Below are 27,033 nucleotides of genomic sequence, written 5' to 3'. Positions count from 1 at the left end.
GAAACAAGGACAGAAACATTTCTGCTGTACTGTACTGATTATGAAAAGAAAACAAACAGCTGGATCATAAAAATAAGCGAATAATTTGAATACTTTAAGGTAAAAGCAACGTTGCATTTGAATGCACACTTGTGATGATGATAATAATAACAATAATAATAATAATAATAATAATAATAATAATAATAATAATAGTTAGTTATCTTAAAATTATTTATGGCACTACATTTCCTGTGCAACTGTAAGGGTCACATAGTTTTATTTTAAACAAAATAACATTAACAAAATGTGTGTGTGTGTGTGTGTGTGTGTGTGTGTGTGTGTGTGTGTGTGTGTGTGTGTGTGTGTGTGTGTGTGTGTGTGTGTGTGTGTGTGTGTGTGTGTGTGTGTGTGTGTGTGTGTGTGGCTATCTTTGTGAGGACCAGTTAAAGTTTTAGAGAGTGAGAGTGTCTGCTGGTCTTCACATTCTGACACATGTTCATTGGACTATTTGAGAGTCGGTGCTCATACTCTGCATCACATATTAGTTCACTGTGCACCTTGCATGGTGCAAAGTGGAGGGAACCATTTAGCACTTAATGTAAAACAAAATCATGTTATTTAACCTCATCACCCATCAAAAAGTGTTTTTTGTTAGTTTTTTCGCCATTCAATTGCTCAATTAGATTCAGGAAAGTGTTTATGTGACATGCGAGTTAATTGACTTTTTTCAAGCCTCCACAACTGCAGGTGTCTCCTTCTCAGCGACATAGCCAAGATGGCAACCATTGAGTGTTCAGCATTTGAAATTCAGCTTTCTAGTGGCTGCCAGCATCATGCAGGTACTCTGAGCACATTTCGTGTTGGCTTACGAGAGAGTGTTTATGATATGTGATTTGAGACAAACCACTAATTCTAGTTCTCACTGAGCCAAGTGCTGCAGAGCAGTGGGTGAGAGAGTTCTTCCTGTAGATAAGAGTCCTCGCAAAGTTAGTTTCACAAAGGTGTTTGTAATGTGGCAGAGTGTATTTGCAGGGAAAGCACATATTACAAGAGGAAATTAAACAAAATGACTCACTGTTTCACCCTTTGGGAAAGAAAATGAGCATGATTGCTGATAAAAAAAAAAATCAACAAAGAGAGAAAAAGAGAAGAAGGTATCACGGCATTTAAAACCGATCAGAGAAAGAGAGAAGGTGGAAGTGGAGGTGTGGTGTGGGGTGGGGGTGGGGTCCCGAGAAAGACAGCTGAACAGCTTCACTGCCCCCATACAATGCCATCAGAATTTCTATTTTTAAATCAAGCAGTGAATAATTTCACTCAGTTTTTCTTCTAGTCCAAAAAGTTCAACCAGTGTCGGAACGTCAGCCCTCCAGCCAGGCCGCTCAGCCAAGCGCAAAAATAAAAAACGATCTCCAGAAGGAGCTCGCTGAGTACATCGGCGCAGGAGCACATATTCCTCAGTCCAGCGAGTTGAGAGAGGAGGGAGACCGCAGTGTATGTTATGGCCCGTTAAATATTTATGAATGTGCCTTTAACGGTGAATCTTCAGCCCAAGAATCCATATATCAACAAATCAGAGACAACAGAAAAAAACACTGTGAAAAGTCCACAAACTGAATCTTGAGTGAGGAACTATGATGGAGATCATGTTGAAAGTGTCGCTGCAAATATTTTTATTTCTATGATTGCCACCTACCACACAAGTCTGTGTTATGGCATTTATCTGTAAAATAATACATTTACAAAATAGCTGCAAATCCATTTAAAGTTTTTCATATAATCTATTTAGGTCATTCTTTGCATTACCATAAATTTAGGGTAAAGTTGCACGAGAAAAAGGATACAATCTGTTCACCCTTTACATTAAGTATTTAAAATGTTATTGCAACCCGCTTCTGGGTTCAATTATAGGGATGACAGATTGTGTTTAATTGCATGGAATAAAAACTCTGGTATTACAACTGATCAAGATATACACACACGCACACACTTGCATGCCAGAACACTCACATAAATGCACACAAATGCAAGAAACCATCTCCTTTTGGCACCTGGTTCACTCTGTCTGCAAGAACACTGATCCCTCTGAAGTATATAATACTGTATATACACTGTGTGTCGTCAGCAGATGCTCAGGGAAACCAGCCTCCCATCAAACTTAGAGACCTCAATGAAAGTATGTGGAAAACGAGCAGGAATTAAAATCTTCTGTGAGCCCTTAATGACTTATAATGTATAATATGGCCTAAGTTCAATCTACCTATAGTGTCTGTGGATGGGAGCTAAAACATGTCATTCCATTTCCCCCTACCCACTGGTTTTGGATGTTTTAGGATAAGCTTCATTATCTGTGGATAGAGGATCAAACACATCATTTGTCCAACTGTAGGAAAGGCGAAACATTTCATTATCATGTTTTGTTTATAGCAGCTATGGAAGAGAAACAACTCCCTTCCCCAAAAGTCTTCATTTTGACATGTCAAGAATCTGCCCCTCAGGTTGCAGGTAGAAAGAGACCATATGAAGTAGGGCTACACAGACTTGACCAAATCGTAAAACAAATTCCATTCATTATATTTTAAAAGATCTATTCAAAACAAATCAAATTTACATTTTCCAATAATTGGACATTTTTAATCGGTTGAAATACTCTATGTGGCCCAAATGGAAGGTCAGGGACCTGAGTATAGTACCTTTGAAAAAAAGCTGTCCTGAGAGCCATCTGAGTCCTCCATTCTGCAATAGGTGGTAGAATGAGACCAGACTATTTCAGACTAAACTGGTCAACATGACAAAAACACAGTCTGATACAAGCCCAGTCTGGTCCTGGCCATGGCAACTCATTTAAGCGCAACCAAACATTGACGTTCAAGTTCACCCGGCTAAACATCTGTGCTGATGCTGCAGCTGCGTTGAAACATTTCCCTCATGGTGACTGAGCGAGCGAGGTTTGGTTTACGATAGTTTGAAATGTTTACAGGCACTGGCAGGTCCAGATCCTGCTGCTGGACGCTCCGATAGCTGATCCGGTCGCCTCCGTTCCTCAACCCATCCGGTTGGTGGTGGATCTGCGGCTGAGGGGGCTGGAGGTAGAAAGGCATCTCATAGTGAGTACAGGACGGACAGAAGGTCTGAGACCGTGTCAGTTTCCTGGCCAGCGGCGGGGTGGAGAAAAGGGCAGGGCCATTAGGGATGGAGGAGGCGGCGGCCGTCGCCGCCACAATGTTGTGATTGGAGTGGACCGGCGGGAGGCGGGACGTGACGGCAAAGTCTGGCTCCTCCTCCTCCGACTCCGATTCTTCCTTCTTACAGCAATAATACTGGTGGTGAAGGAGGAGAGAGATGGAGTCAGTATAGAAAAGTGAATTGTAATAGAGAAAGAGCTCCATAGGAACACTCTACTCCATGCTCCATGAAGTGTTCTTTAACCTGAATAGGTTCTTTAATATATGCAGAATTTTTACTCCAAAGCCTTAAGCAGAGAATTGGTTGTTGCTATTTATGGACCAGAAAAGCCTTACAATTCACTCCTGGCATTTCCCCAACTAATATTAAGCCCTAATTTGGGGATTATATTTGATCCGAAGAACTGTCGTCGGCTCAAAGTGGAAAGGATCTCTTAATTTCCCTCTGGCCATGTTATCTCATTTCCCAATGATATTGCCAAATTGACCACATTTGCACAGTGCTTTTATCCTGGAAGCGTTTCACCTCATGTCTTTAGTCAACTGTTCATATTCATACAGCACACAAGCCATCATACTGTCTATATAACATGGGGGGAATGAAGGATCAATGCTCTCTCCCTTCCCTTCTCTCTCTCAAGGGTAGTGAGTCACTATTGTAATACACACATCAAAACAATTCTGATATCATTGAAATGTTCACCGATCGCTGTGAGTCACTTGAGAAAGTACAAACTCTGAGGGGAAAACTACAAAATGTTGGTGTATGACACATCAAGTTTAAATGTATCCTCATCCAAGCAATACAAATACCATTCATCTCTCAGTCAGCCCGAGCACGAATGATGTAGGGTGATAACTTGACAATTGTCCCCCCAAAAATTGAGGACTTTGACAAGGAAGGTCTGCTTCAGTGGAAAGAACAGCTGAAAGAACTGGCTGCTTTCAGAGTGGTGGATCATAGCAGAGACACAGGAAGTTGACTGGAGGGACAAAGTGTGGTGGGAAAAGATGAACACGCAACAGGGAGGACAAAAACCCAGAGGATATTGTCAAGCAGATCCCATTCAAGAACTTCAAAACACTTCTCAAAACAAAGACTCTGTATCTTTTTTTTTGTGCTTCATCAAGTTCAAAGTCCACAGATGTCTTCCAACAAATTTTATAGCACTTCTTGCCTCTTTCTGCTGACAAGCTTTATAGAGATGCAGATTGTCTTTTCTGGCATGTTTTTATTTTTTTTCCACTTTACAATAGTACAACAACTACACAGCCCTGGTTTGCTGATATGGCATTATTCAGCTTGATAGACTGGCCAACTGGACTGTGTTGAATCCTGCTTATTCAATGTAGGATTAAAAAACATCTTTCTGATGACTATTTTAAGTATCGAATTTATCAAGCTTGGCTCAAAACATTTGCATCCTTTCAGTTCGACTTTTATTGCACATTGGCGGACATGCGTTATTGAATTTCAGTCCAGTTATGTCAGTCCACCTCTTTCAACCACCATTAAGCCACATTATTGGCATGAATTTTCAAATCAAATGATTTTTTTTTTGAGGCATGCAAACACTTCCATGGCAGCCTATTTCCCTGAAAGTCAACTCTGTGTCCAACAGCATTTAACCACTTGCAGTCCATTGACTGTTTTCGTTTTCAAAATCTTTATATGTCCTCATATAAACTATGTGCAGCTTTATGTCAAAAATATGTCACTACATCTTCAGGCATTTCTCACCTTTTTAAAGATAGTTTTACGACAAAAGGACATTAAAACATGAGCTATGTGTAGTTTGGGTCAACTTTATATGGAATTTAAATATCATATAGATATGTTGGATTTTTCCTCAGAGTGAATAACAAAAAGTCTTCAAATGTCTTTTAGAGGTTATAACAAAAGAACATTTCAAGGTTAAATCTTGTAATTTTCCAGCATTTTAATGAGTGCCCTATAAATGGATAAATGTTGATTTCAGTCTGGCCTTTTGGAACATTTTGTTTTTGCTCTGAGCATCATGCTGCATCATGCAGAATTGAGCTGAATGCACTTTCAAAAGTCTTAGACCTTCGAATACGATACGCTGCACATCAGAACAAAAACCCGTATGACAATCGGATGGAATTACAAGAAGTGTATGTTCAGCTGCCACTCACTGTGTTACAGGCTCATGTCAAAAAGATTTGCAATGCCTTTCAAAGGGCCAAGCAGTGAAATTATTTCAGGGGATTACTTCACTGTGACAAAGATATGTGAAATGGAATTGCAGTAACGTTCCCCAGTCATGTTATTACTGTAATTTTTCCTCCTAATTGGAGTTAGTCAAGCATGAAAATAGAAAGCAGCTCATTTAACCTAATTCCATTTCCATTTGGTTCACAGAACACCTGCCCAAGAACCAGTGAACTAAACATCAGAGCACAACGTCACAGGAAGAGAGACAACATGAGATGTTATTTTTCTTATTTTACCTCTTTGAAATAACTTGACCAGAAGAATGGACCTGTGTAGTTAACGTGAGATACGCATGATTATGTGTTTATCTTTAGGACTCTGTAGAGTAGACTGGATCCAGACTGCGAATAATGAGCGTCTGAAACATGTTAAATCCAGCCTGCTGGTGTGAAAAGAATAGTAGGAGTAAATGCAAATGTATATTGAATTTCTCACCATCTTGTAACAATCTTATTTTGGTTATGTTCTTCTACGCATTTACCTGATATTCCAGTTACAACCTTCCTCTGCTTAATTGCCGGAAGCAATAATCAAAAAGTATTCACATCCATATATATGAATTTGTTTTTAATTAGCAGTGTGCAAACTCTGGATTGAAAAAAGGATTGTGTGTTCTTCGCTGAGCTTTGCTCGAGGCAGGGCTGCAACATCAGTCACTGCTACAATAATTACCATGACATTTTGCACAAACATCTAGAGAATGATTTCTAATGACTTTCGTGATCCCCTGATTTAATTTCAAGCACCACCAGGAGGTTTACATGCAATATGTGTCTTTTATTACCATTCAATTTGATCCACAAATTTGCGTAGTTCTTGGTATGAATAGCAATTATTTGGTGTCTCTTTCTTGTCCAGGTAAATCTTGAGAGGAACATTTGATCTAATCCCAATACTTCAATTTGTGACTGAACAGCAGCAAACCTAAAGTCCTGACAGATTCAGACAATAAAATTTGTTGTCAACGTAGATGTGATGTATTCCACCGTATGAGGTTGTTTATGCTGCAATCTCCAACTTGGCAACACTGATCAGAGGTCAGAGGTCAGATTTAAAATCGAGTACCACCCCAAAATACATTTTATTTCTATGCTGACCAAAAATGAGTGTAATCCCAATTTTCTTGATAAAACAAAATTGTGTTTTTGAATTTTTTTTTGTTGGTTGTTAGTTGTTAACATTTAATGTTAAATAATATGATACTGATGTGTAATAATAATAAGTCTGAATAAGTTTGGTAGGACTTTTTTCATTCTAAAAGTCAGACATTTTCTGAGCTGGGCTAAAATTCGTGATTTCTGAAAGCTGCTGCAAACTGGGTAAAATGAATAAAGATATAACACGTGTGGAGGACTCTGCAGCCTTGACGAGCACACACTGCAGCGCCACTCTTTGAGAAAGAGTCCTTCTCATCTTTGGTAATTGACAGTCATCACCACAGTTTTACAGAATAAAGCAGCCATACACGATTATCATACAGAATTTCATGGCTATCAACGAAGTGTGGTACATAAGAACATCTCATTATCTGCACTCTGCAAACCTTCAAAGGAAGGAAATTAATGCATAAGAGAATGTAGGAGTGACCTCACCTGTAGCCTACAGTAGCACAGTACTGCGATGATAAGGAGTAATATTACTGTCGCTAGAATTCCTCCAGTGATGACCACTGTCCCGGCTGTCATTCGAAAGGCTCTCCATCAACACCCTGCGAGAAGAAAAAGGAGGGAGGAGGGGAGCAGAGAGATAAAAATGAGGATAGGGAGTAAGTGAAAGAAGAAATGAAGGAGGAAAAATGCATACAGCTCATCAGTACAGTGGCTTCATTAAGTAGATTATAACTGTGTGTCATCTCAGTGGTGCTTATTGAATTATCCGGCTAGCGAGGAGACATGTAATAGAATTATCCTGCAAGTGCTGCTCATAATATAGACAGGATCTCCAGACTGGTACCCAATCCAAAGAAGAAGTGTGTGAGAGAGGAGGGAATCAGCATTCAACAGCAGGACGGCAATAAAATGAGATGCAGCAATGACAGGAGAGCAAGAGGCAAATCGCGCAAGAGATGGATAGAGATACAACCAAAACACAGGGTGCATGAAAATGAAGAGGAGTGTGTGGGAGGAGGAGGGAATAATGGTGGAACAATGACAAAGTAAAATAGGGTATTTGTTAAGGAGAAAAAGAATGCAAGCAATGATAAAAGGAATGGTTTTCTGATTGTACATGTAAAGCCTGATGCAATGCCCGTGGTTGAATGCATTTAACCAAAAACCACTCCTGAGGGCAGAAACAGTCGACGTGGGATGTAATAATAAAGCTACAAACAACCATTTACAATACCCCGATGTGGCATCTGTGTGAGTAGCAGCCCACAGGCAAATAAAATGAATAAAATGTCTATAAATATGGATACACATAACAGCCTTTGTCAGTGGTTTCAGGATTGCAATTACCGTATTGATATAAATTTTATAGCTCAATGTTTGAGGGTGCACTTTTTCAAAGTCACAATGAAACAGCTCTTATTAGTAACGCTTTTCTCGATGGATGGGGACCGTCCACATTTAATGTTTAAAGCAGTCAAACAGATTCATTTCATGAGTGAAATTTGCAAACAAGGTGACCAAGATATTTTTCATTTTGCCAGGATTTAACAATGAGCTAACAGAACGGAAAACAGACGCCAGCACAGAAACAGAATCACATGAGGTACAGTGCAAAGCAGACGGGAGGAAACGATCAAGACCTTTGTTGCTTACGTCAGTAGAATTACCCGAGTGCAGGGCTGCGAGTGAATTTTGATAGATGATAAGTGAAGATGTTGGCCGTGGGCCTTGAGCTTATATTGATCAAGCTCTGCCAATTCGCAGTGCACATCTACATTCATTATCATGGGGCTTGATCAATGCAGCTTTAGGTTGAGCATGCTTTCCTTTTGAGTGACGCACAAATTCTACATCATCCAATGACAAGTTAAACTCTTTAAGTTGATGTACGTTGGTAGTTTGCACAAAAACGTGAAACAATCAGTGTGGTTTATTGAACACCTTTTATTATAGCTTTTGGCCTGTAGCGGGGTTAGGCAATACAACATCACAAGGGGAAATTCTAAAAACTCAGGACTAATTTGGAGGGTTGAGCCCCAAGTTAAAGTATTTTTTGCATCTTTGCAATAAACAAAGAAAGAAATTATAAAACATTATTTTTAGTAGAAGATCAAAAAAAAATCACACCTATGATCAAAAAAAGATCATAGGTGTGATGGTTGCAAGCTGTATGCAAAGACCGACATTATTTTTTAAGCATGAAGCTTTAACAAGTCCCTGTCAACAAATGTCTTTTACAGCAAATCTGAGATTTAACAAAATATGTCCTACTTGGGTTGAATTATTCTGAGAGCAGCTTGAGTTTAAAGTTAATGAACAGTTCCGCTTCCTTCACGTAAGCAGTGCCAGTCTATCGAGGTTCATAAATAGAAGCAAGTACGCATGCATCATGTACACAAATATTCATGTGATTACTGACGTATCTTTGACATCATGCAGGATGAACAAGGACAAGAGAGGTCATCTGTGGCCTACAGGCTGTACAACGGTCAGCGTGCTCTGGAGGGAGTCGATTTCCAGGGACAGATATTCATTTTACATCTGCTGATTTTGCACTGTGTTCACATAATTGTAACAATAATAAAACCTAAACATTTGCATATATGTTCTATGATCTTAATTTTGGTATATAAACTGGGATATTAAGCACCATTTAAAAAAAACAAAAAAACTTCTATTCCAAGATTACGAATGTTAATAAAGAAAAATGTGCATGTTTAAGTCATTCAAAAGTTGAAAATATCTACACAAAGATTAGGAAATTTACTGAGAAATGCAGTTAAAAATTAAACATGATTGTGAAAAGTATATTCCTTCGAGCTGATAATACTGCATTCCTTCTTCTATGTTGCTTTTTCTTTTTCAAATCCCACTGCTGAGATGAGGTCACCACTGTGGGCACTGCCCACTGCTCTTAGTCTGTGTAGTTAAGGTTAACTATGAACAGGATGGGTTAAATACAGAAAAATAATTTTCCCAAAGGGATAAATAAAGTGTGTTTTCTTTCTTTGTTTGACCTCTGCACCGGTGATGTCACATTATTGTACAAAAACATTATATGTACTACATGTTTTCTCACAACAGTGTGAAAATAGACATGAAAAAGTTGTCATTCAGTCACCATGTTAGGAAACAATTCTATATATTTGGAAAAACCCTGCAGGCCCTTGACAGATGTGGACACGGGCCCTTTTCCCTTCATTACATCCACAATATGGATGTGTCATGAGACCACAGCAACACACTGTATTGTGGATAATTGCCTGAAACCAAAAATAGGCCAGCAGGCTTGTTGCTAAGCTATGACTCAATGGTGCACGCCATTATCAGCAGCAAGCGCGCTGCAGTATTGGTCTGTGTTGTCAAGATGTAACTAAAAAGTGACGTGGACACACCTTAAAATAGAAACACTAAAAAAGGACTGCGAAAGTTATTACACAAGATATGGATTATACTGAGCTAAGCAATAATAAATAGTTATATAATAGATTCAATGTTTCTTTTACATTGACTTTGCGCCGGTTCATCATTTCACAACCTGGCTGAAACGATGTCCCAGCTACTCACATTCAGCTTACTTTAGAGTGTATGAGAGAGTAGATTAGTTATTTACAGAGTCACCAGGCAGCTGGGATATTATCACCTTGAAAAAAACACCCAATCACACTGAAATCCTTAGTGGGTAATTTAATTCAGTCGTATTGCCTTTCATTATAATTTGACTCTCCTACAAGTTAGAATGGTGTTTCTACTGAAGCTACGATATCTGCTGTGGTGATAAACTGCTATCCACTCAAGGTGCAGTGCAACTGGATTCTAATGTGATTTGAAAGTCACACAGACCAAATCAATGAAGGAGCAGCAACAAGTACACACTGTTTTAGCCTCAAACCTTTTAGACGTTAATGTTGCACGATCCTAACTGTCAGTAAAAAAAGACCTGGCCACATTGACCAAGTTTATTTAAAGATCTCACATTATAAAGCTTTTCAATAATTTCACATACGTAGGTGTCAGAGGTCCAACAACATTGTATTCAAAGTGTATTTCCCCAAAGCCAGCCTTGGTCCTGATTTTCAGCCAGTCTAAAAGTGCCTCGAGTGAGCTCTATTGAGAACAGACTGCTTCTGTGTCTATAGCATTAAAAGTTAATGAGCTGTGTCTGATCACGCCAAAACCATGTCTGTTTTCCGGTAGCCTTTGTGTGGAGAAAAAACGGTGCACGCACGTAATTTTAGAGGATAGAGCTCATCTGCCTGTGGGATGATCAAAGTGAGTATCTACTATCAGAGGGAGCGGTTATATCCCCAGTTGATGTCATGAAGGGAAAAATCTCTGATTCACCTGTATGAGTACACATTCAATTTTAAGTGGAACAAACAAGTGAGCGGCTATGGGGGACACACATTACTGCTACAAAACCTTTATAAAGTGAGTTTTGCATAATATGGGACCTTTAATTAAATAAAATTTAGAGCTGTTATGAATGCTTCAGGCAGGTCTTTTAAAGTCCAGCCGTCTCTTTCCTTTTGAACAACTGACAGTTACTCAGTGAAACTTATAGCAGCAGTAGCTCCAGATGTGCGCCACACACTGGTCTCACCTCATAATGAGAAGAGGACAGTGTTAGCTCAGAGACATTTCTGTAGGGAGTTTGCATGTCCTCCCTGTGCATGTGTGGGTTTTCTCCCAAAAGGTGGAAAGCAGACGAGCAGGTCAAAGAGCAGAATGCAGTTTGTATCTGTTCAAAATCAGAAGATTTAAAGCGATTATTAAAGTTCACAGTAAATTTTGACAAACTACTAGAATTGCTTAGTTTTTATATATACAGTGCCATGTATACATATTACAAGTATTAAAGCATGCATTTCAGAGATGAATATAATATGCATACATTGGAGAGAATTTGCAACTAAATGAGGCTCAATTTAAAAAAACCTGAGGCGGAAAAGATCCAACGTTGCAGGATTTCATATAAAGACGCTTCTGACTTCACAGAAGCAACATCGAGCAGACAATTTGTTTATTCTCCAAGATTCTCCAACAACGTTCAGCCTACATAAGGCAAAGTATAAGCAGCCCGTGAGTGTAGAATTATTTAAAGTTTCACTCTCAATACGTGTACCCTGTTTCACTTTTCAATTATATGACCCTTTTTTTTTTTTGTTCAGTTTTTTGGTGAACTGACTTTAATCACTATGGAGATTAATCCAACCCCCGTTGCGGTAAAAATGATTTAGCAGAGTCAGGATGTGACACCACTCCCTCAGGCAAATCACACCCCAGTGAGTTGCATTCAGAATGACAGCCTTTTAACGCAACAGTGTCATTAAATAAGGCTGGCATGAGAGGCAACACACGAATTTGGACGAACTTCAAACAGAGCCACATAACTATTTCAAGCAGTATACAATTTTAAATCATATATTCCAAATAATCATAATATGTATATTATTTGGTCCAAAAAGGGAAAAACTGTGATGCGGATTCATAAGAGACAAAATCAGGATGTTTCCATAGTGCCCTCATAAAGCAGGTTTGAGTTAAATGATTGGAAATTGACTTCTGGTTGCACACAAATGATGAAAACACCTGAAAAAGAACACAAAACAAAAAGGACAAGTGCATCACAAAACTGTAGGCCCTGTCAGTAATTACAGTCATTACTATACACACACAGAGTGTCATCCTCCAAATGAGGAAACGCACATGCACGTACTGTATGTACAGATATATAGATAGCGTTAGTCATAGAGCTGGCTAGACAGGGTGTGTGTATCTTCTGAGGCTCCATTAATCAGATCAGTGTGAGAAGGATGTGTTGCAGTGAGGCGATAAAAAGTGTTAATTACAACACACACAGACTCACACACAGGCACACATGGACACAAATTAAATTCAGACCCCTATTTTGAAATAGTGCTAGAAAAAAAATCAAAGTTGTCCACTCAGCTACTTTTGCTGGTGTTCCTTCACAAGTACGAGTTCGGAGCACATACAAAAAAAAAAAGAAGCTGCGAACGCAAACAAGCACACACAAACACTCACATGTAATAATTTTAGCAGTAGCTAACATGCTCAGACAGTGGGCTTTGGAATAAATTGCCACGCTCAGATGAAACATGGCAGGGATCACAGCAGAGGTCTTGTTCGGAATAATGGCTGTTGACAGGCTTTCGGTTCAATGGGAGAGGAGTATGCACTAGGTGGTGGATTTGAGCTGTACACAAGAGACAATAACATGCCCTGAGAACAATGGGAAGAGCTCCATTACAACTGTAGCTGTCAGAGGGTGACTTTGCACACACGCGCCACTGTGCATAAACACTCACATGGCTCTTAAGGAAATGAAAAAAGCCAAACAGTCAGGAAAAATTTGCATTTTTCAGTAAACACACTTGGGAGTTTATAAGTTTCCCGAACAAGAACCTGTTTCAAATCTCAGGTACCGTTTTTTGTTGTCCGAAACAAAGCTTCAACTTGGCAACAAAAAAAACCAAAATGATCAATACTGACAAAGCTTATTATACAAACATTTTTGTCCTCTATAAATCCTGCATGAAGCATGCCAAATTTCATGCAAATTCCTTGTGCTGTCAGTTTGCAATCATTTAACGTTTTTTTTTTTCTTCTTCTTCTCATGTTTCAGAGGTACAACACAGAAAATGCCTTCTAATAAAGTGTGAAGAAATGCCTCTCACCACATTAACAGCAGCTGAATCAGTTTGCGCCACCTTTTTAAGTGTCTTAAAAACAGACAATCATTAACAATGGAAGTGTCGACAGGCATTTTAAATCACATTGTGTGTTGTACACCGGTTAGCATGCACTCTTCTCAGTACAAGCGTGTCCCAATCAATCAAAATGATTCCCAGCATGATAATTAGTGAGTGTTCTCCCTGTGTTGGTAGGTTAACTGTTTCTCCCGAATTTCGGTATCTAGTTGGAACTAAGACACTTGCCTCCAGAATAGCCCAGTTTCCACCAGCTTAATAGAAATGTGCAGATTTCAGATTCACAATAAATCATCACATGTGGCTAAAATAGATCATGTTCACTGGTACCAATAAAATCCGGAATATATCGTGCACGAGTAACTCCGTGACAAGGTGATGTATGTCACAGAAGGAAGGATCCAGCACCTCACAACACAAAGATGGATGAATCAGTTTAGAATATAGATGAATGGATGATAATGTCACAAATAGACCATCACATGGCTCTCTGCTCTCTCACGCAGCCTGACACCCAGGCGCTGCTCATCAGAGTTAGACAGCCATGGCCCAGGGTTCAGCGGGGCTGGCTCCAGGAAGGAAGGACTCTCTGTGACCCTTTTGGGCAAAGCACACATTGATTTGCAATCCTCAAGCATGGAGGTTTATCAAACCTTTTGTGACAGATTGTGGAGCCTGATCATCTGGAAGAGGGAGAGCGGCTTGTTCTCTACATTGACAGGAGCCAGTTGGGATGGTTTGGGCATCTGATTAAGATGCCCCTTGGTGATTTTCGGCCTGTCTGCCCTGGCAGTCCAACTGGGATGAAGCCCCGGGGTCAACCCAGAACCTGCTGCAGAGATTATATCTCTCAGTTGGCCTGGGAGCAGCTAGAGCTGTGGGACATTGTCGGGGACAGAGATGGATGGATGGATGGATGGATGGATGGATGGATGGATGGATGGATGGATGGATGGATGGATGGATGATACCCCTACCAGGTCAATAGTTCACGTACGAAAGAAATTACTGAAGATTATTTCTTACTCATACAGTATTTTAATATCAGAACTAAGCTGTAATGTTGACTCAAATACCTTAACTAACCTACTTCTGATTGGATTCCTCATTTTTACTTAAGCCTCTTTATACTTGCGTCATCTACAGCATCCTGCCTAACCACACTGGCCCCGACTATGACATTACTCAATGCCGTCTTCCTGACTCACCCTGTTCCAGTTAGAAATTTCACCAGGCACACATAAATGTCTTTTACCACCGTTTCTTTATGTCCCTGCTTCCACCTCCAGGAATAATGACAGCACACACAAGCCTGAGGTAAAGCTCTCTTCTTTCCCCATCCCGCTGATGAAAGCCACTGACCATTCCAGTTATTTCCAATCCCCGACCTTGCATCAGGCAGCACCGGAGAAATCCAAAACACTCTTTGGGCAGACAAAAAAAGAGCAATGTGAGGTTTCAGAAGAAGCAAATGAAGATTAATTAATTTTCACTGGTAGCCACAAATGAAATCGTTTTCATCCTTAGCACGTCCCAAAACATGGTCCGAGCAACATCCCTGTAATTATTTCCCCTCTATGAATGATACATCATGGAGATGACTCTCGGCTGGTATGAATATAGCCCCATGAGGATGTTTAAAAAAAAAAAAAAAACTAACAGTGACCTTGGGGTCTCTTCATTTAATTATACAGCCTGCTAAATGTCTGTCATTTGTCTGAATGACCTTGCTTCTTTGTTCTTCTAGTTCATATTACAGGCTAATGTAAGAAGCGCTGCTCTAACTTTGATTGGGTTGTACGTGCTCTGAAGTACTAAGGCATATGGAAACACCTCGTTCATAACATACTGTATGAATTGATACTGTCCACTGAGGCTTTTTACTGGAGTACTTATTAATTCAGTAATACTACTTTTCATTTGAAGACACGAACAATGTTTTAAAATGAATATTGCTAAACCGGGCAGATGAATACAAAATTGTATTTTGCCAAACTTTCCCTCTGAACAACATAACTCATATGTAATTGTATTGAGAATGCACAATTAATATAGCATTTACTGTGTCATCAATATTTATCACACCAGAAGTGGTAAGTAATCAAATATTTGTTTTAAGTTACTGTACTTAAAGAGATGTTTTTAGGTTTCTCTACTTTACTTGAGTATTTTTTGGAGTATTACACTCTACATTCAAATTATTTGTACTTTATCCTCCTTATGGTCTTTAAACTGGTTCCTTGCTTGTTTTAACCTCAGAGTTAGTGAAACATGAAGTTGACCAATTTAAGCGTGATCACATTACATACATATTGGCTGATGTAAAACAGGTTTTTTTTTATTCACAAATAAATGAATAATAAATGATAATAATAGTTTTATCTATTGCGTATGACGCCTCTCTCCCTGCCCTCAACAACACCACTGTTGAGACACCAAGAAATTTATGTATCAATAAATTCAAAAACTCATTTTTTACTTTGTAAGATCTTCTACTTTACCCTACTTTCACTTTGGTAAAGATGTGAAATCGGTCATTTTATTTTCACACTGCACTTCCACTTCTTTTTTTTTTTTTTCCCTGCCTCCACATCAAACCCGAAGGAGTAGTCAGCTCATGCAATTGGTACAGAAATGTAGCAGAACATGGTGCTCCTGGAGAAACTTATAATTTGAGTATTTTTCTCAATCGTTCTGGTGCAGGTTCTCATCATGCCAGAGTACAGGAAACTAAATTACTGCAGACTTTATGTGAGCGCTGTGTGTCTGCAGTAGACACAGAAAACCTTCTCTATTGCTAAAATGTTCTCAAACAGTTTCCACGTACTTTAACTGATCGAAGAGCCTTGGTTTCTCATGTCCGTTTCATTCTTTGTTGTCCACTACAGAGCCAATTACATATTTTTTTTTTTTCTAAAGTGAGACAATGACATCTATCCGTCTTCCTGACATTTATTGGTCTGTCCTCCTTTGCAGTTGAAGAAAATGAGCTTTCGCTTTCAAATCACCTGAAAATAATTGCATACAGTATAATCACATTTTTGTCAGTCTGTCAATGCACTTCCTGCTCCTCCCATCTGTCATACTGTACTCTTACCCTCCGCTGTGCAAATAATACCACTAGTCTGTGTATGACAGGCTATAATCTTGGCACCAGCAGGAGTCGAAGTTGGCTCAGAGATATTACAGTCCCTTGAACTTCACAGTTGATGGATTGAATTGCAGCGGTTAGTCCTAAATCTGAGTCAGTACACCTCAACTCTTGGAGGAAAATAAAGGAACTCACAGGGGACGGGCTCAAAGATTTCAGGCTTTTGTAGATATATATATAATGTTTCCTGTTGGCGCTTTGAACCTGATTTAGAAAAAATCCTTAAATTAAGCTGTCACATGCAAATGGTTAATCAAACTGTGAAAAAATAAATAAATAAAAATTACATATATGTATGTATACGTGTGTGTGAATAGGTATGTTCAGTGTGTGCACCTGTTTAATATGCTAGAGCATATATCTGCACCTTTTTATTCATATTTGCATACGTACTGGAATTATTACATAAAGTTAGATTAAAAAAAACTATTTCATGCTTTATAGCAAGCACTACCCTAACATGTCTGTATCTTCCTGACACACAGTCACCTACAAATACCTTCAAAGCAAAAGCAGAAATTACATTTGCGTTGAGTAAAGCTATGGCAGTTTATCTCGTGTGTAGTTTATATGCAACCTTTCTGTTCATTCGTGTTGAATTTTACAGAGCTGCAGGGATGATGGATCTTTGCATTTGAGTCACCCTCAACTAAAAGTCAATGGGGGGGTTTTCTATTAGTGTTTGGATTGTTGTCAAAAAATAACCTCTGTTACAAATGAAAGGCTACAATTCCTGCTATTCTTTTAAAACCAAAAGAGTGCCCACCTGGACACATACTTTGATGCTTTTAAGCTTAAATACAATCGGCAGGGGTAAAATCACCACTGACTTGTAATTTGATTTAGTGTCCTCGCCTATTCTGCAAATGGTTTTGTTGTCTTGTTACCTTTAAATCTAAAAAAACTTTTAAAAAAAACAGGAGATAACGATGGATGAGTTTGTGCCCGACATGATGATGCAACATCACTTACAGCTTCTGTCTTTCCAACCATTTTAAGATATTTTTAGCAGCACAATGTATTTATAGCATATTGCTGTATAAAAACCTGAAATCTACAGAGTTTGTGTGAACAACAATTTTTTTTTGCTCCCATCACAAATCCCATTAACTTTTGGACCAACAGGCAGGACATGCGAAAAGTTCATATTTCAACAATGAACAACAGCAAAAGTGTATTTTCACTTCTACAGAGCAAAATGAAAATGTGCTTCTGTGCCATGTTTATTCTTTTCTGTACTCTGAAGAGGCTCTGTCCGATAACACTATCTCTTGTCACTGATTTGTTCCTGGTTTATAAGTTCAGTGCCAGTCAAATGGTCCCCTGAGAAATTGTAGCGTCAGGCGAGACAGTTTGCAGAAACACTCAGAGCTCCATTAGGTCTGAAAAACATCAGGAATCCAAACACAACAGTTACCAACTAATACTGTAGTAAGTCTTTCATTATGAGAGGTTAACACATTAATGCAACATATTTAAAGCAGGGACACACACACACACACACACACACACACACACACACACACACACACACACACACACACACACACACACACACACACACACACACACACACACACACACACACACACACACACACACACACACACACACACACACACACACACACACACACACAATTTGCCGCCGGCTACTTCCTCTGTTCAGAGTAATTTGGTGCCCTAAAATAAAAGTAATAGATTTTCCTTCCTCGTCCTTAATTAGATAAGACACCATTAAATTACATCGTTCCTTGACACTTGACAAGGAGAGCTCCAATTTTAGACTTTTTCCTTACTTTGTAATCTCTTGCCAAGCAACAGGATTTTATAGGCTATTAAACTTCAGCCATTAAGTGAGATTGGATTAATTTAGTTAGTTTTGATTACTTTGTGAAAAATTCACCCATGTGTTTGAGAGAAACTACCAATGGTCATCGTTTAAACGGAGTACAGGCTTTTAAAAAAGCAACTCACCGCCAGAAGTCAGTTCATGACTCATGGCTGTTTTGTATCCTATTTCCGAAAACCATAGTGTTTACAGCCGGTTGAGCCCCACTGTGCGACAGGTTGTCATCTTGTCAAACAAAGGTTTGTGGCAAACAGAAAGAATCCACCCACATCGATCAGTCCCTAACATGTGGGTGAAAAACACTATAATTATGTGACATTATAATTCCTGCACATTACGGCACTTTGAAGTTGAACTCTGGTAGAAGTAACTTTTAACCCTCTTCCACTCTTTTCTTTTCAATTGCACAAAAAAAATGTTTCTTCCCTTCAAATGTCTCCAGCAGCCCACACAGGATTTCTCTTGGTTTCCAGAGATGAGGAATAATGTTTCTCTTTTCAAATACAGATTAAAAGAAAAGTGAAAGAGAAGACAAGGTTGAGAGGAAGGTAGGTTGTTTTTGCAGACAGAGTCCTGAGCTCCTTTAAAGTGAAGGACAAGTAACCTCGAAACGGGTAATGGATATTCCATCCAAATGTATGCATTAAAATGCACCATAGAGTATCTTAGGGAGACACACACAGAAAGACACACACACACACCTGGCCAGATGCCATGGTAAATGTAGCAAACAAGAGGTGGTCTTGTGAAGGTCAAGTCATATCATAACATTTTAACCTGGTTATCCAAGCGCTCACCACAACATAACCCCTGCCGCTGCAGTCAGGAGAAGAGAAGAGAAGAGAAGAGAAGAGAAGAGAAGAGAAGAGAAGAGAAGAGAAGAGAAGAGAAGAGAAGAGAAGAGAAGAGAAGAGAAGAGAAGAGCATGACGTTTAGTTGATTTCCAGAGTATTGTTGTCCTGGTAACACCAGGTATATGACCTAAAACTCACGGTATAACACCACTGGCATACCGATAACACAGTGCATCCTTGTTTGTACACATGGGACACACTCAGTCCCAAAAAACACCTCAAATGCCACATGAGACTTTCTCGTGAATCAATCAATTTTTCTTCATCACAACATTGGCACAGAGCTGATGTTTATCCATTACTCATCATATCGCACTGGATCTGCAACCTTTTGTATAGTAAGCAATCAGATATCATTGTTGTCATTTCAAAAAGATAGTGCCTTCCACTTTCCATTATATATTAAGTGAATTCAGACCAGAGATTGTGCCTAAAATACATTTATGGAGTCAGATTGCACAAAACCTCTGTTGGAACAATACATCAATCTGCAAAAGTTTTATAAAGTGAAATCAGACTGAAGCGCATACAACCTTAATTTCAGAATTCACCAAAGCCTTGTCACATCTATATGCAACTCACATGTGGCGCAGCTTGAAACAGCGTTTATGTGCTGCCAGCTTTATTTCAGATAAGGTATCTTGAAAGGGGAAATTGCTTTTGTCTGAGTGTAACTGACATAAAGAAGGAAACAGCTCTGAAAAACAACACTTTGTACACATTTTGTCTGTTCTGTGCGGAAATTATGACCTATTCTGCACAGTGAACACTCGCGTTTATATTTGTAACCGTTAAATTGCAAAATGTCCTCACTGCTGCATTTCATTTAGGTGCCTGTTAGATTTTGAGTAGTCTTTGTCAGGCTGAAAAGAGTTCATTAAGTGAAATAAAAGGTGAACCATTTACAGCAGCCCACATCCACAGGTGTGACTCTCTACTTGGAAATTGAACAATTTTGGAATCAGTTCCTTTTTAAATTTCATGACATTTAAAAGTCAGTGTGAATAAACACCCTTTAACTCAATTTATGTGTGACAAAACTGTTGGAAAGTGTAATACTAATGTCAATCACACACATTTTACAATTTCAAGCTTTAGTAAATAAGGTTGAATACAAGAGTTACGGTAGTTGCGTGAATAATCCATGCAGTTTGCATGTTCTCTCTGTGCTTGTCTAGGTTTTATTTAGGTACTCCTTGGTTTCCTCCCGTACTACAAAAACATGTGTCTTTGATTTATACATTAGTGCAAATTCACATTAGGTGTCAATGTGTATGTGTGTGACTGCCTGTCCCTCGCTGTTTGTCCTGTGATGGACGGGTGACCTGTCCAGGGTGTGACCTGCCTTCACCCACTGTCAGCTCAGATCAACTCCAGCTCCCAGAGAGTTTCAGTCAAGCGAAAGGTTCTACAATAGTGTTGCAAATTCTTTCCACTATTGAACACAAACTTCCCACAAGATACTGTTTGCAAAAAAAAAAAAAAAAAAAAGGGTCCGTAACATGACTTGCTAGATGCACTGGGCGTATGTATGAACATGTACATACAGTTGCTTGTACTAGATTTACATGCACAGAACATACAGTATGTTCAAGGACAGTTTTTATAATTTTTTTTCCATTTCAGAACTGCAGCAATCAGCAAACAGCACAGACCCTGAGAAAGATGCTTCTCCAAAACAAAGCAGCGTTTTAGTCATTATAAAAACTGTAAACAAGAACTGACATGCAAACTTGAAAAATATCTATTATCAAAGTTCAGCGAAAGCATTCAATCATTTGTGTTGTGACCATTACTAATTTCTCATGGTTAATTTGGAGTACAGACACGGTGGACTGGAAGGAGACGTGTGTTAGGAGTGATCTGTGATCGACGGGTCCCAGCGAGGTTGAAAGGTAACGCACAGTAGTAAGCCCAATTTCATTGTACAGTTTAGAGATAGTGGCACTGACAAAAAGACAGGAAGCAGACCTGGAGATGTTAAGGTTTTCGATGGAAATTGGCAAAAATGAACGGGACTAAGAACGAGTGCATTAAAGGGACGTCTTTGGTTGTCCAGCTTTGTGGGACAAGACAGTGAGAGATGTGGCTGATATGGGTTAACTGTATGTCATAGAGGTGAGAGCTATGTAGGTAAAATGATCTTGACAATGGAGCGGCCAGGCAAGAGGAGAAGAGGAAGGGCAATGAGGAGGTTTGTGAATCCAGCCACGGAGGGAGGATTGGTGAGAGCGAGAGCGAGAGCGAGAGCAAGAGATGGGAGAAGGATTATTGGACAAAGGCAAAACACAATAAAAGGAGTTTGGAAGAAACTATAGGAAAAGCTATATCAGTAAATATGCTCACTTGCACAATAAGGGGATAAAGTTAGAATTAGACTGTAATGCAACACGTGCAGAATACTCTCAGTGGTACACTTGACAGTTATCTACTGCTGATCTAGTGCCTCTTATGAGTTGCAGCATCATGTTGACACAATAGTGGACATGTATAATTAAACTGTGGAAGGCAATGAGAAGGAGTAATAACAGATAACTTAAAGAAATTAGCAGGCATGAGGGGGAAAAAAAGGCAGAGGGTATAGAGCAGGAGTGGAGTGCAAAAAAACGGAGAGGAAAATGTGTAAGTCGACAGTGAGGAAGAGGAAGATGAGGTGGCAGAGGGCACCCCTGAGAGGACAGAAGATGAAGATGTAGATGAATTGTAAAGATGGTCAAAGGAAATGTGTTAAAAGCTCAGGGCGGGCAGATGCCTGGTTGTTACTGCTAATGGTCAGCGCTCAAGAGCCAGTCTACGCAAAGATGGCTATGAACAGGTCTTCAGTTGCTATGGCGACGGGCCTATTACTGACTGATATTTTACCGTCACCTTTTCTATTTTTCGAGTGGGCGATTTCTGCTTAAAAGTTCCCGACTGATTGAGTTCATTCTTTTTGGGCTGATGAAAAGTGAATAAAAGCGAAGGACGGGGGATTCAGACGGAACTGCAGAGTGAGCGATCATACATAAAAACATAGGTTTAAACATTGATAAAAAAACACAATTATGAATGACAAACTCTGTCCCAATATGCACTTTTACAGTGAACTCGTACTCAGACTAAGGCATGATCTTGCTGAGCTGGCTTGTTCTTTAATTCTTTTCACTTCATCACTTTCCAAAAAGAGCCTGCTGACATTTGCACCATTTCAGTCTCAGATTTAACATCATAACTCCACATGCTCCAACAGTGACAATGAAAAAGAAATGCTTTGGACCATGAAAATGCTTTCAGAGTCCTTGAAACATATACTGTTGATTACAGACTTAATTCACAGTGTCAAAGTGAGCACAATATGCTGTCTGCCTTTATGTTTGGTGTATAATGTATGCAGCCTGCTGCAGGCCATATGTGCAGACAGACAGACCAGTTGCACAAGGATCGAGAGGGGGGAAAAATCCATGCTTTTACAACATATTGATCTCATCTTACGTAGGCACAGCCATCATTCCTACTGAGTCTTGTAACATTTTAATCGAGCGCTGAGGTCTGGGACCACAGCAACACTGGACTCCCGTTGGATAAATTATATAAAAACCTTGGTTTTAGCATTTTATCACATGATAAATTCAAATATGAGTCATTCCATAGAATCTTTGCAAGTCTATTCACTGGATCATGCTTTCCCACTTAACAGGGGTGATGTTATACAGTTTGTGAATGCCTTGCAGAACTGCAACAAACAATGAAGGGGTTTTTGCTGTAGTAACGTTGAAGTGATTTGTTTGAGAAAACTGTGGCAAACTGCTGGTTTGTGTACAACCTGCCTGATTATCTGATTGCTCATTCTGCATAGTCTGATTATTAAGCAAGTCTGGTGATGTTGTCCTGTCCCACATATCTCATTCATTATGTCATCAGACATAATTTCATAATGATGCTCATCTGGTGGTGGTGGTGGGGGGTGGGGGGTGGGGTGGGGGTGGGGGGTGGGAGGGCATGAAAAGCCACAATAACAGCACACCCAGGTGTAGTATCTTGTTCAATATATTTCAGTTAGAAATACTTGCAATTGTTGGTGTACTGCTGAGTTTGTGGCCCATGCAACTATTGGCACAAATCACAACATACTTGTGCTGATATTTCTTACATTGAATGAATGTTAAAGAGCTATGAATGAGACATATGAATAGTATTACATTTTATTCTGCTTCTCATAGCCCACACCCTCCTCCAGCTCTCCCTCCCTCAACTCTCCTCTTTGCAAATAAGCTTCAGTTTTTCACAATCACTCAGTGGGATGAGACCAGCTGACCAATGGCTTGTGCACACATGTGTGTTCGTGCCTGGTGCGCATGCTGGGTGCATTGGGGTGTACGTGGGAATATGTCCGTGCACAAGGGTGATGTGTGACCATGTCAGGGTGTAGCTGTGAGGGGGGGGGGGGGGGGGGGGGGGGGGGAGGGGTGGAGTGAGGGAGGGAGGAACGGATGGTGACTGTTTAACATGATCAGTGAGCAGCCATATTCCCCTCCCCCAGTCTCAATCTATCCACTCCACTTCTCTTTATCTCAGTCCAAAGCAGATGCACAATGATTCTTCCTCCCAATAGTGCATTTTAAAGGTAATTAAGCTGATATGTGACTACACTCCAAATGCCCACAACAAAGAAGTGACGTGCTGCCTGTATAACTGTACTCACTGCTGACTAGTCTTGCACTCTTCAAACCTCCCCCTCCTCCTCTCCCTATTTTATATGCCTCCTTCTCTCCACACCTTTTCTTCATCTTTTTCATTACCCATCTGTCTTTGAAATTTGCCTTTCCATCCTACTCATCCATTTGTCCTTCAATTCTCTCTCTCCCTCTCTCTCTCTCTCTCTCCTCTTCTCCTTCCTGCTGCTGTAAAGACTGAGAGGCTGAAACAGCAGCAGCAGGCAGACAAGAAAGACACAGTCTCTCATAGTCATGCTCGGAGGGGTGTGTGTGTGTGTGTGTGTGTGTGTGTGTGTGTGTGTGTGTGTGTGTGTGTGTGTGTGTGTGTGTGTGTGTGTGTGTGTGTGTGTGTGTGTGTGTGTGTAGGAGTATGACTGATCTCCCAGGGGGCCAAGGTTGGTCTGAGGGTCACTGAGGAAGTCGCCATGGGAACGCAAGCCCCGCCTTTTCTTTCACTGTCGAAGACTCTAAAACCACAGTATGAGTGTATTTATTTTCTTTCGCAACTCTAGCTTGATGTAACACTCACCATATGCACCAAGTGGAATTGGCTCATTTGCTGTACTCGTGTTTGTTATAGTAAAGTGACATATTTAGGGCTACTTTAACGGCCACCGACTTCGACACAGAAACTAATCCTACTTATAACTGTAAGAAACTCTTTAGTGCTCTATTATTGTTTAAAGCAGTATGAGAAAGAGCTGTGATACTAAGAATAATAAGGGAGAGTAAACATATATGTGATGCACATGTTCCCACATAATATGAACTTTTAATGACTTCTGCTCATAGACCACCCTACTTTGAAAGTTTTTTATTTTTAATTTTCTTGCATGGAATAACAGCTGGGCTGAAGAGTTTGAATAATATCACAACAGTAGTTAGGGTGTATTACTTACTTCAGATTGTTTTCGCCAACCCTCCATTGTAAAACTAAAACAGCCATCACAGCTTTTTGTAAATTACTTTTAATAGGAATATACTCTCTGTGCTGGTTATAAAGGGAACACTTTTCTTAATATTAGAGCGAATTAGTCTGACTCAGCACACTCTAATCAATCCAGCATTCCCACATCTACTTCACATATTAGCGGGGTATTTTAACCACCACTGTGTTTCGAGCAGGTACTAAGTCGGGTTGCATCTACAGGAGCTCTCCAGTTCCAAAAACATGTTGTCATCTTTAGCTGCATTTCAGTGAGTGTTTTTTTTTGTGTGTGTTTCACGACCGAAATGCATTTCCATCCTGCCTAAAAATATCTGCAACAAACAGTTTGGATATGACCGTGGCTAACAGTTGGTGACAGTAGCCGTGGCTCACAAGCCATGCTGTTTAGTCAGCATGTGGCAAAGCATCCAGCCAGTCAGCAAGCACCTCATACAAAAACACTGAATCTCTAAGCAGCCTTTAACCCTCTGCTTCTCAGCTATGACTTAATGTATCTGTTGATTCAACCTGCACATCCTCTGCTCTCAGCTTTCACTGAAAGCTTCTGAAGCTACACTGCCACGTGTATATTATAGTGAGTGTTGGACATATAGACAATAATGGACTATTCATGTTGTGGATAAAATAAGGAGATGTAAAGGCAGCCAAGTTTGACATGTGACAAGTGTATGGTTCTGTCCATGGTGCTGAAAGAGGAAACGGTTTGTTGCTGTCAGCGCTATCCTTATCAATATAATTATTCATATATCTATCAATGCATGACTTAATTAAGCTGATCTAAAATAACAGGGAAGATGGTAAATTATGGAGTAAGCACGGCTTGCTTCCTTAAAGGCATTACCTTCATCGATAAGAGGAATTCGCAGGGTCACATCTATGAAGTGGTTGCTCCGTGGAGCTCAGGTCCCGATCACTGCTGGTTGGAGTTTAGTGTCGACCTCAGTCACTAGGATAATGCAACCAATGGCGAGGTGAGGGTAAAGTGATGAATTTAATCAAACAGGAGCTGGCAAAAAACAAAGCCCACTGTGCCTGATCTTCTTAAAATATCGCATAAATCAAAACAAAAACAACAAAAAAACAGCTGGTGAATATTGTTATTCTTTGTTTGAAGATTACTTTTCAAATCGCCCTCTTGTCATGCAAAACATTTTCTGTCCAATTCCAGACTTGCAGAAAGACGAAAAAAAAAAAAAAAAAAAACACTCCGAAGGTAAAATTTTAAAAAAGAAAAGAAAAAAGAAAAAGAAAAAAGAAAGAAAGAAAACGGGTCCGGCTCCAATAATGAGAACACCTCTGGGGGAATGTTTGGAATCAGACAAACACCATCCACCGCTTCTCTGGAGTTGTTTGAACAGTACAGACTGGCTAACCGATGCAAAATAAAATACTCCTACGCAAACACCATCATCATCATCATCATCTTCTTCATCATCCTCATCATCAGCGCCAGCCTCGGCAGCGCGCGAGTTGGAGGAGGAGACGGGATGAAAGAGAATCTGCCATCTCCATTTCAACAGCCAGTTTTTTCCACCGTGCCGTGAGGTCGAGGTCAGGTAGTCGGTGTAGGGTTGCTCCGGGCTTTTTCCTTTCTTCCCTGCTGTCGGCTTCTCTCTTTCTGTGTCGCTCCTCTCTCCCGGTGCGCTCCCCGTTGCTGCACGTGAGCCTGCGTGCGTTTTGATGTTCGTCGAAAAGCAGACTGGCCAGTCGTGGAGAAGCTGTGCACTTCTGAACAATGTACCTCACTATTTAGTTGATGCACGGTTGTTGGATTACTGCGTAAATGCAGATGTGTTTATTATTTTTTTTTTAAGCGCGACCTGCGTCCAGGCTCTGAGACGGGCGAATTAAAAAAAGGGAGGAAAAAATGCGCTTTAATCCAGAGGTGGCTCTCAGTCAGTGCCTGCAGACCCTGTGAGTGAATGCAGCCTGGAGTGAACAGCCTGGGAGATGGCGCTTTAGTCACAGGCTCAGATTGGCTATGGGTGCTGAAATGGGAGGAGGAGGAGATGCTGGCTCCCAAATTGAAGTCTGAAAGCTGTTTGAAGGGATCTTTATGATTTCTGAAGACAAATGATGTTGTGACAATTTTGCTGCACTGCACATTCAATCTAACTGTATCAAGTGCAGAAATGTCCAAGAAAAAAAGCCATGCAAGATCCCTTACACATGCTCCAGTTCTGAAAGTGTCATTCGACTCTATCGCACAAGTCTGACAACTGAGAGTCAACCTCCAATCAGGCTGCAGCAGCATTAAAAAGCATACCGATTTAGCTTCCTATTGAAGT

At 40.0% G+C, this 27,033-nt stretch overlaps 1 protein-coding gene across 1 annotated transcript; it reads right to left on the bottom strand.

Annotated features, from left to right (window-relative positions):
* Positions 1–1,633: 1,633 nt before the first annotated feature.
* On the bottom strand, positions 1,634–26,659 carry LOC308117542 (protein FAM163B-like). The gene is made up of 3 exons (XM_080476481.1): positions 25,587–26,659; positions 6,996–7,111; positions 1,634–3,302 (listed from the first exon to the last, which is right to left on the bottom strand). The coding sequence occupies exons 2-3, from the start codon at positions 7,086–7,088 to the stop codon at positions 2,865–2,867; spliced, it is 531 nt and encodes a 176-aa protein (XP_080332607.1). The 5' UTR covers positions 7,089–7,111; positions 25,587–26,659; the 3' UTR covers positions 1,634–2,864.
* Between the last annotated feature and the right edge of the window lie 374 nt (positions 26,660–27,033).

Source organism: Lipophrys pholis (genome assembly GCF_963383615.2).
Source record: "Lipophrys pholis genome assembly, chromosome: 12".
Classification (NCBI taxonomy): domain Eukaryota; kingdom Metazoa; phylum Chordata; class Actinopteri; order Blenniiformes; family Blenniidae; genus Lipophrys; species Lipophrys pholis.
The sequence above is the reverse complement of the archived record's forward strand: the minus strand, read 5'-3'. Positions and strand labels throughout refer to the sequence as shown.

Bases quoted from the DNA above. Each gene is read 5' to 3' on its own strand.
- LOC308117542 (XM_080476481.1), bottom strand. From the start codon at position 7,088: ATGACAGCCGGGACAGTGGTCATCACTGGAGGAATTCTAGCGACAGTA. The intron at 3,303-6,995 runs GTGAGGTCACTC...CTTCACCACCAG, and splicing joins TGTGCTACTGTAGGCTACAG to TATTATTGCTGTAAGAAGGA.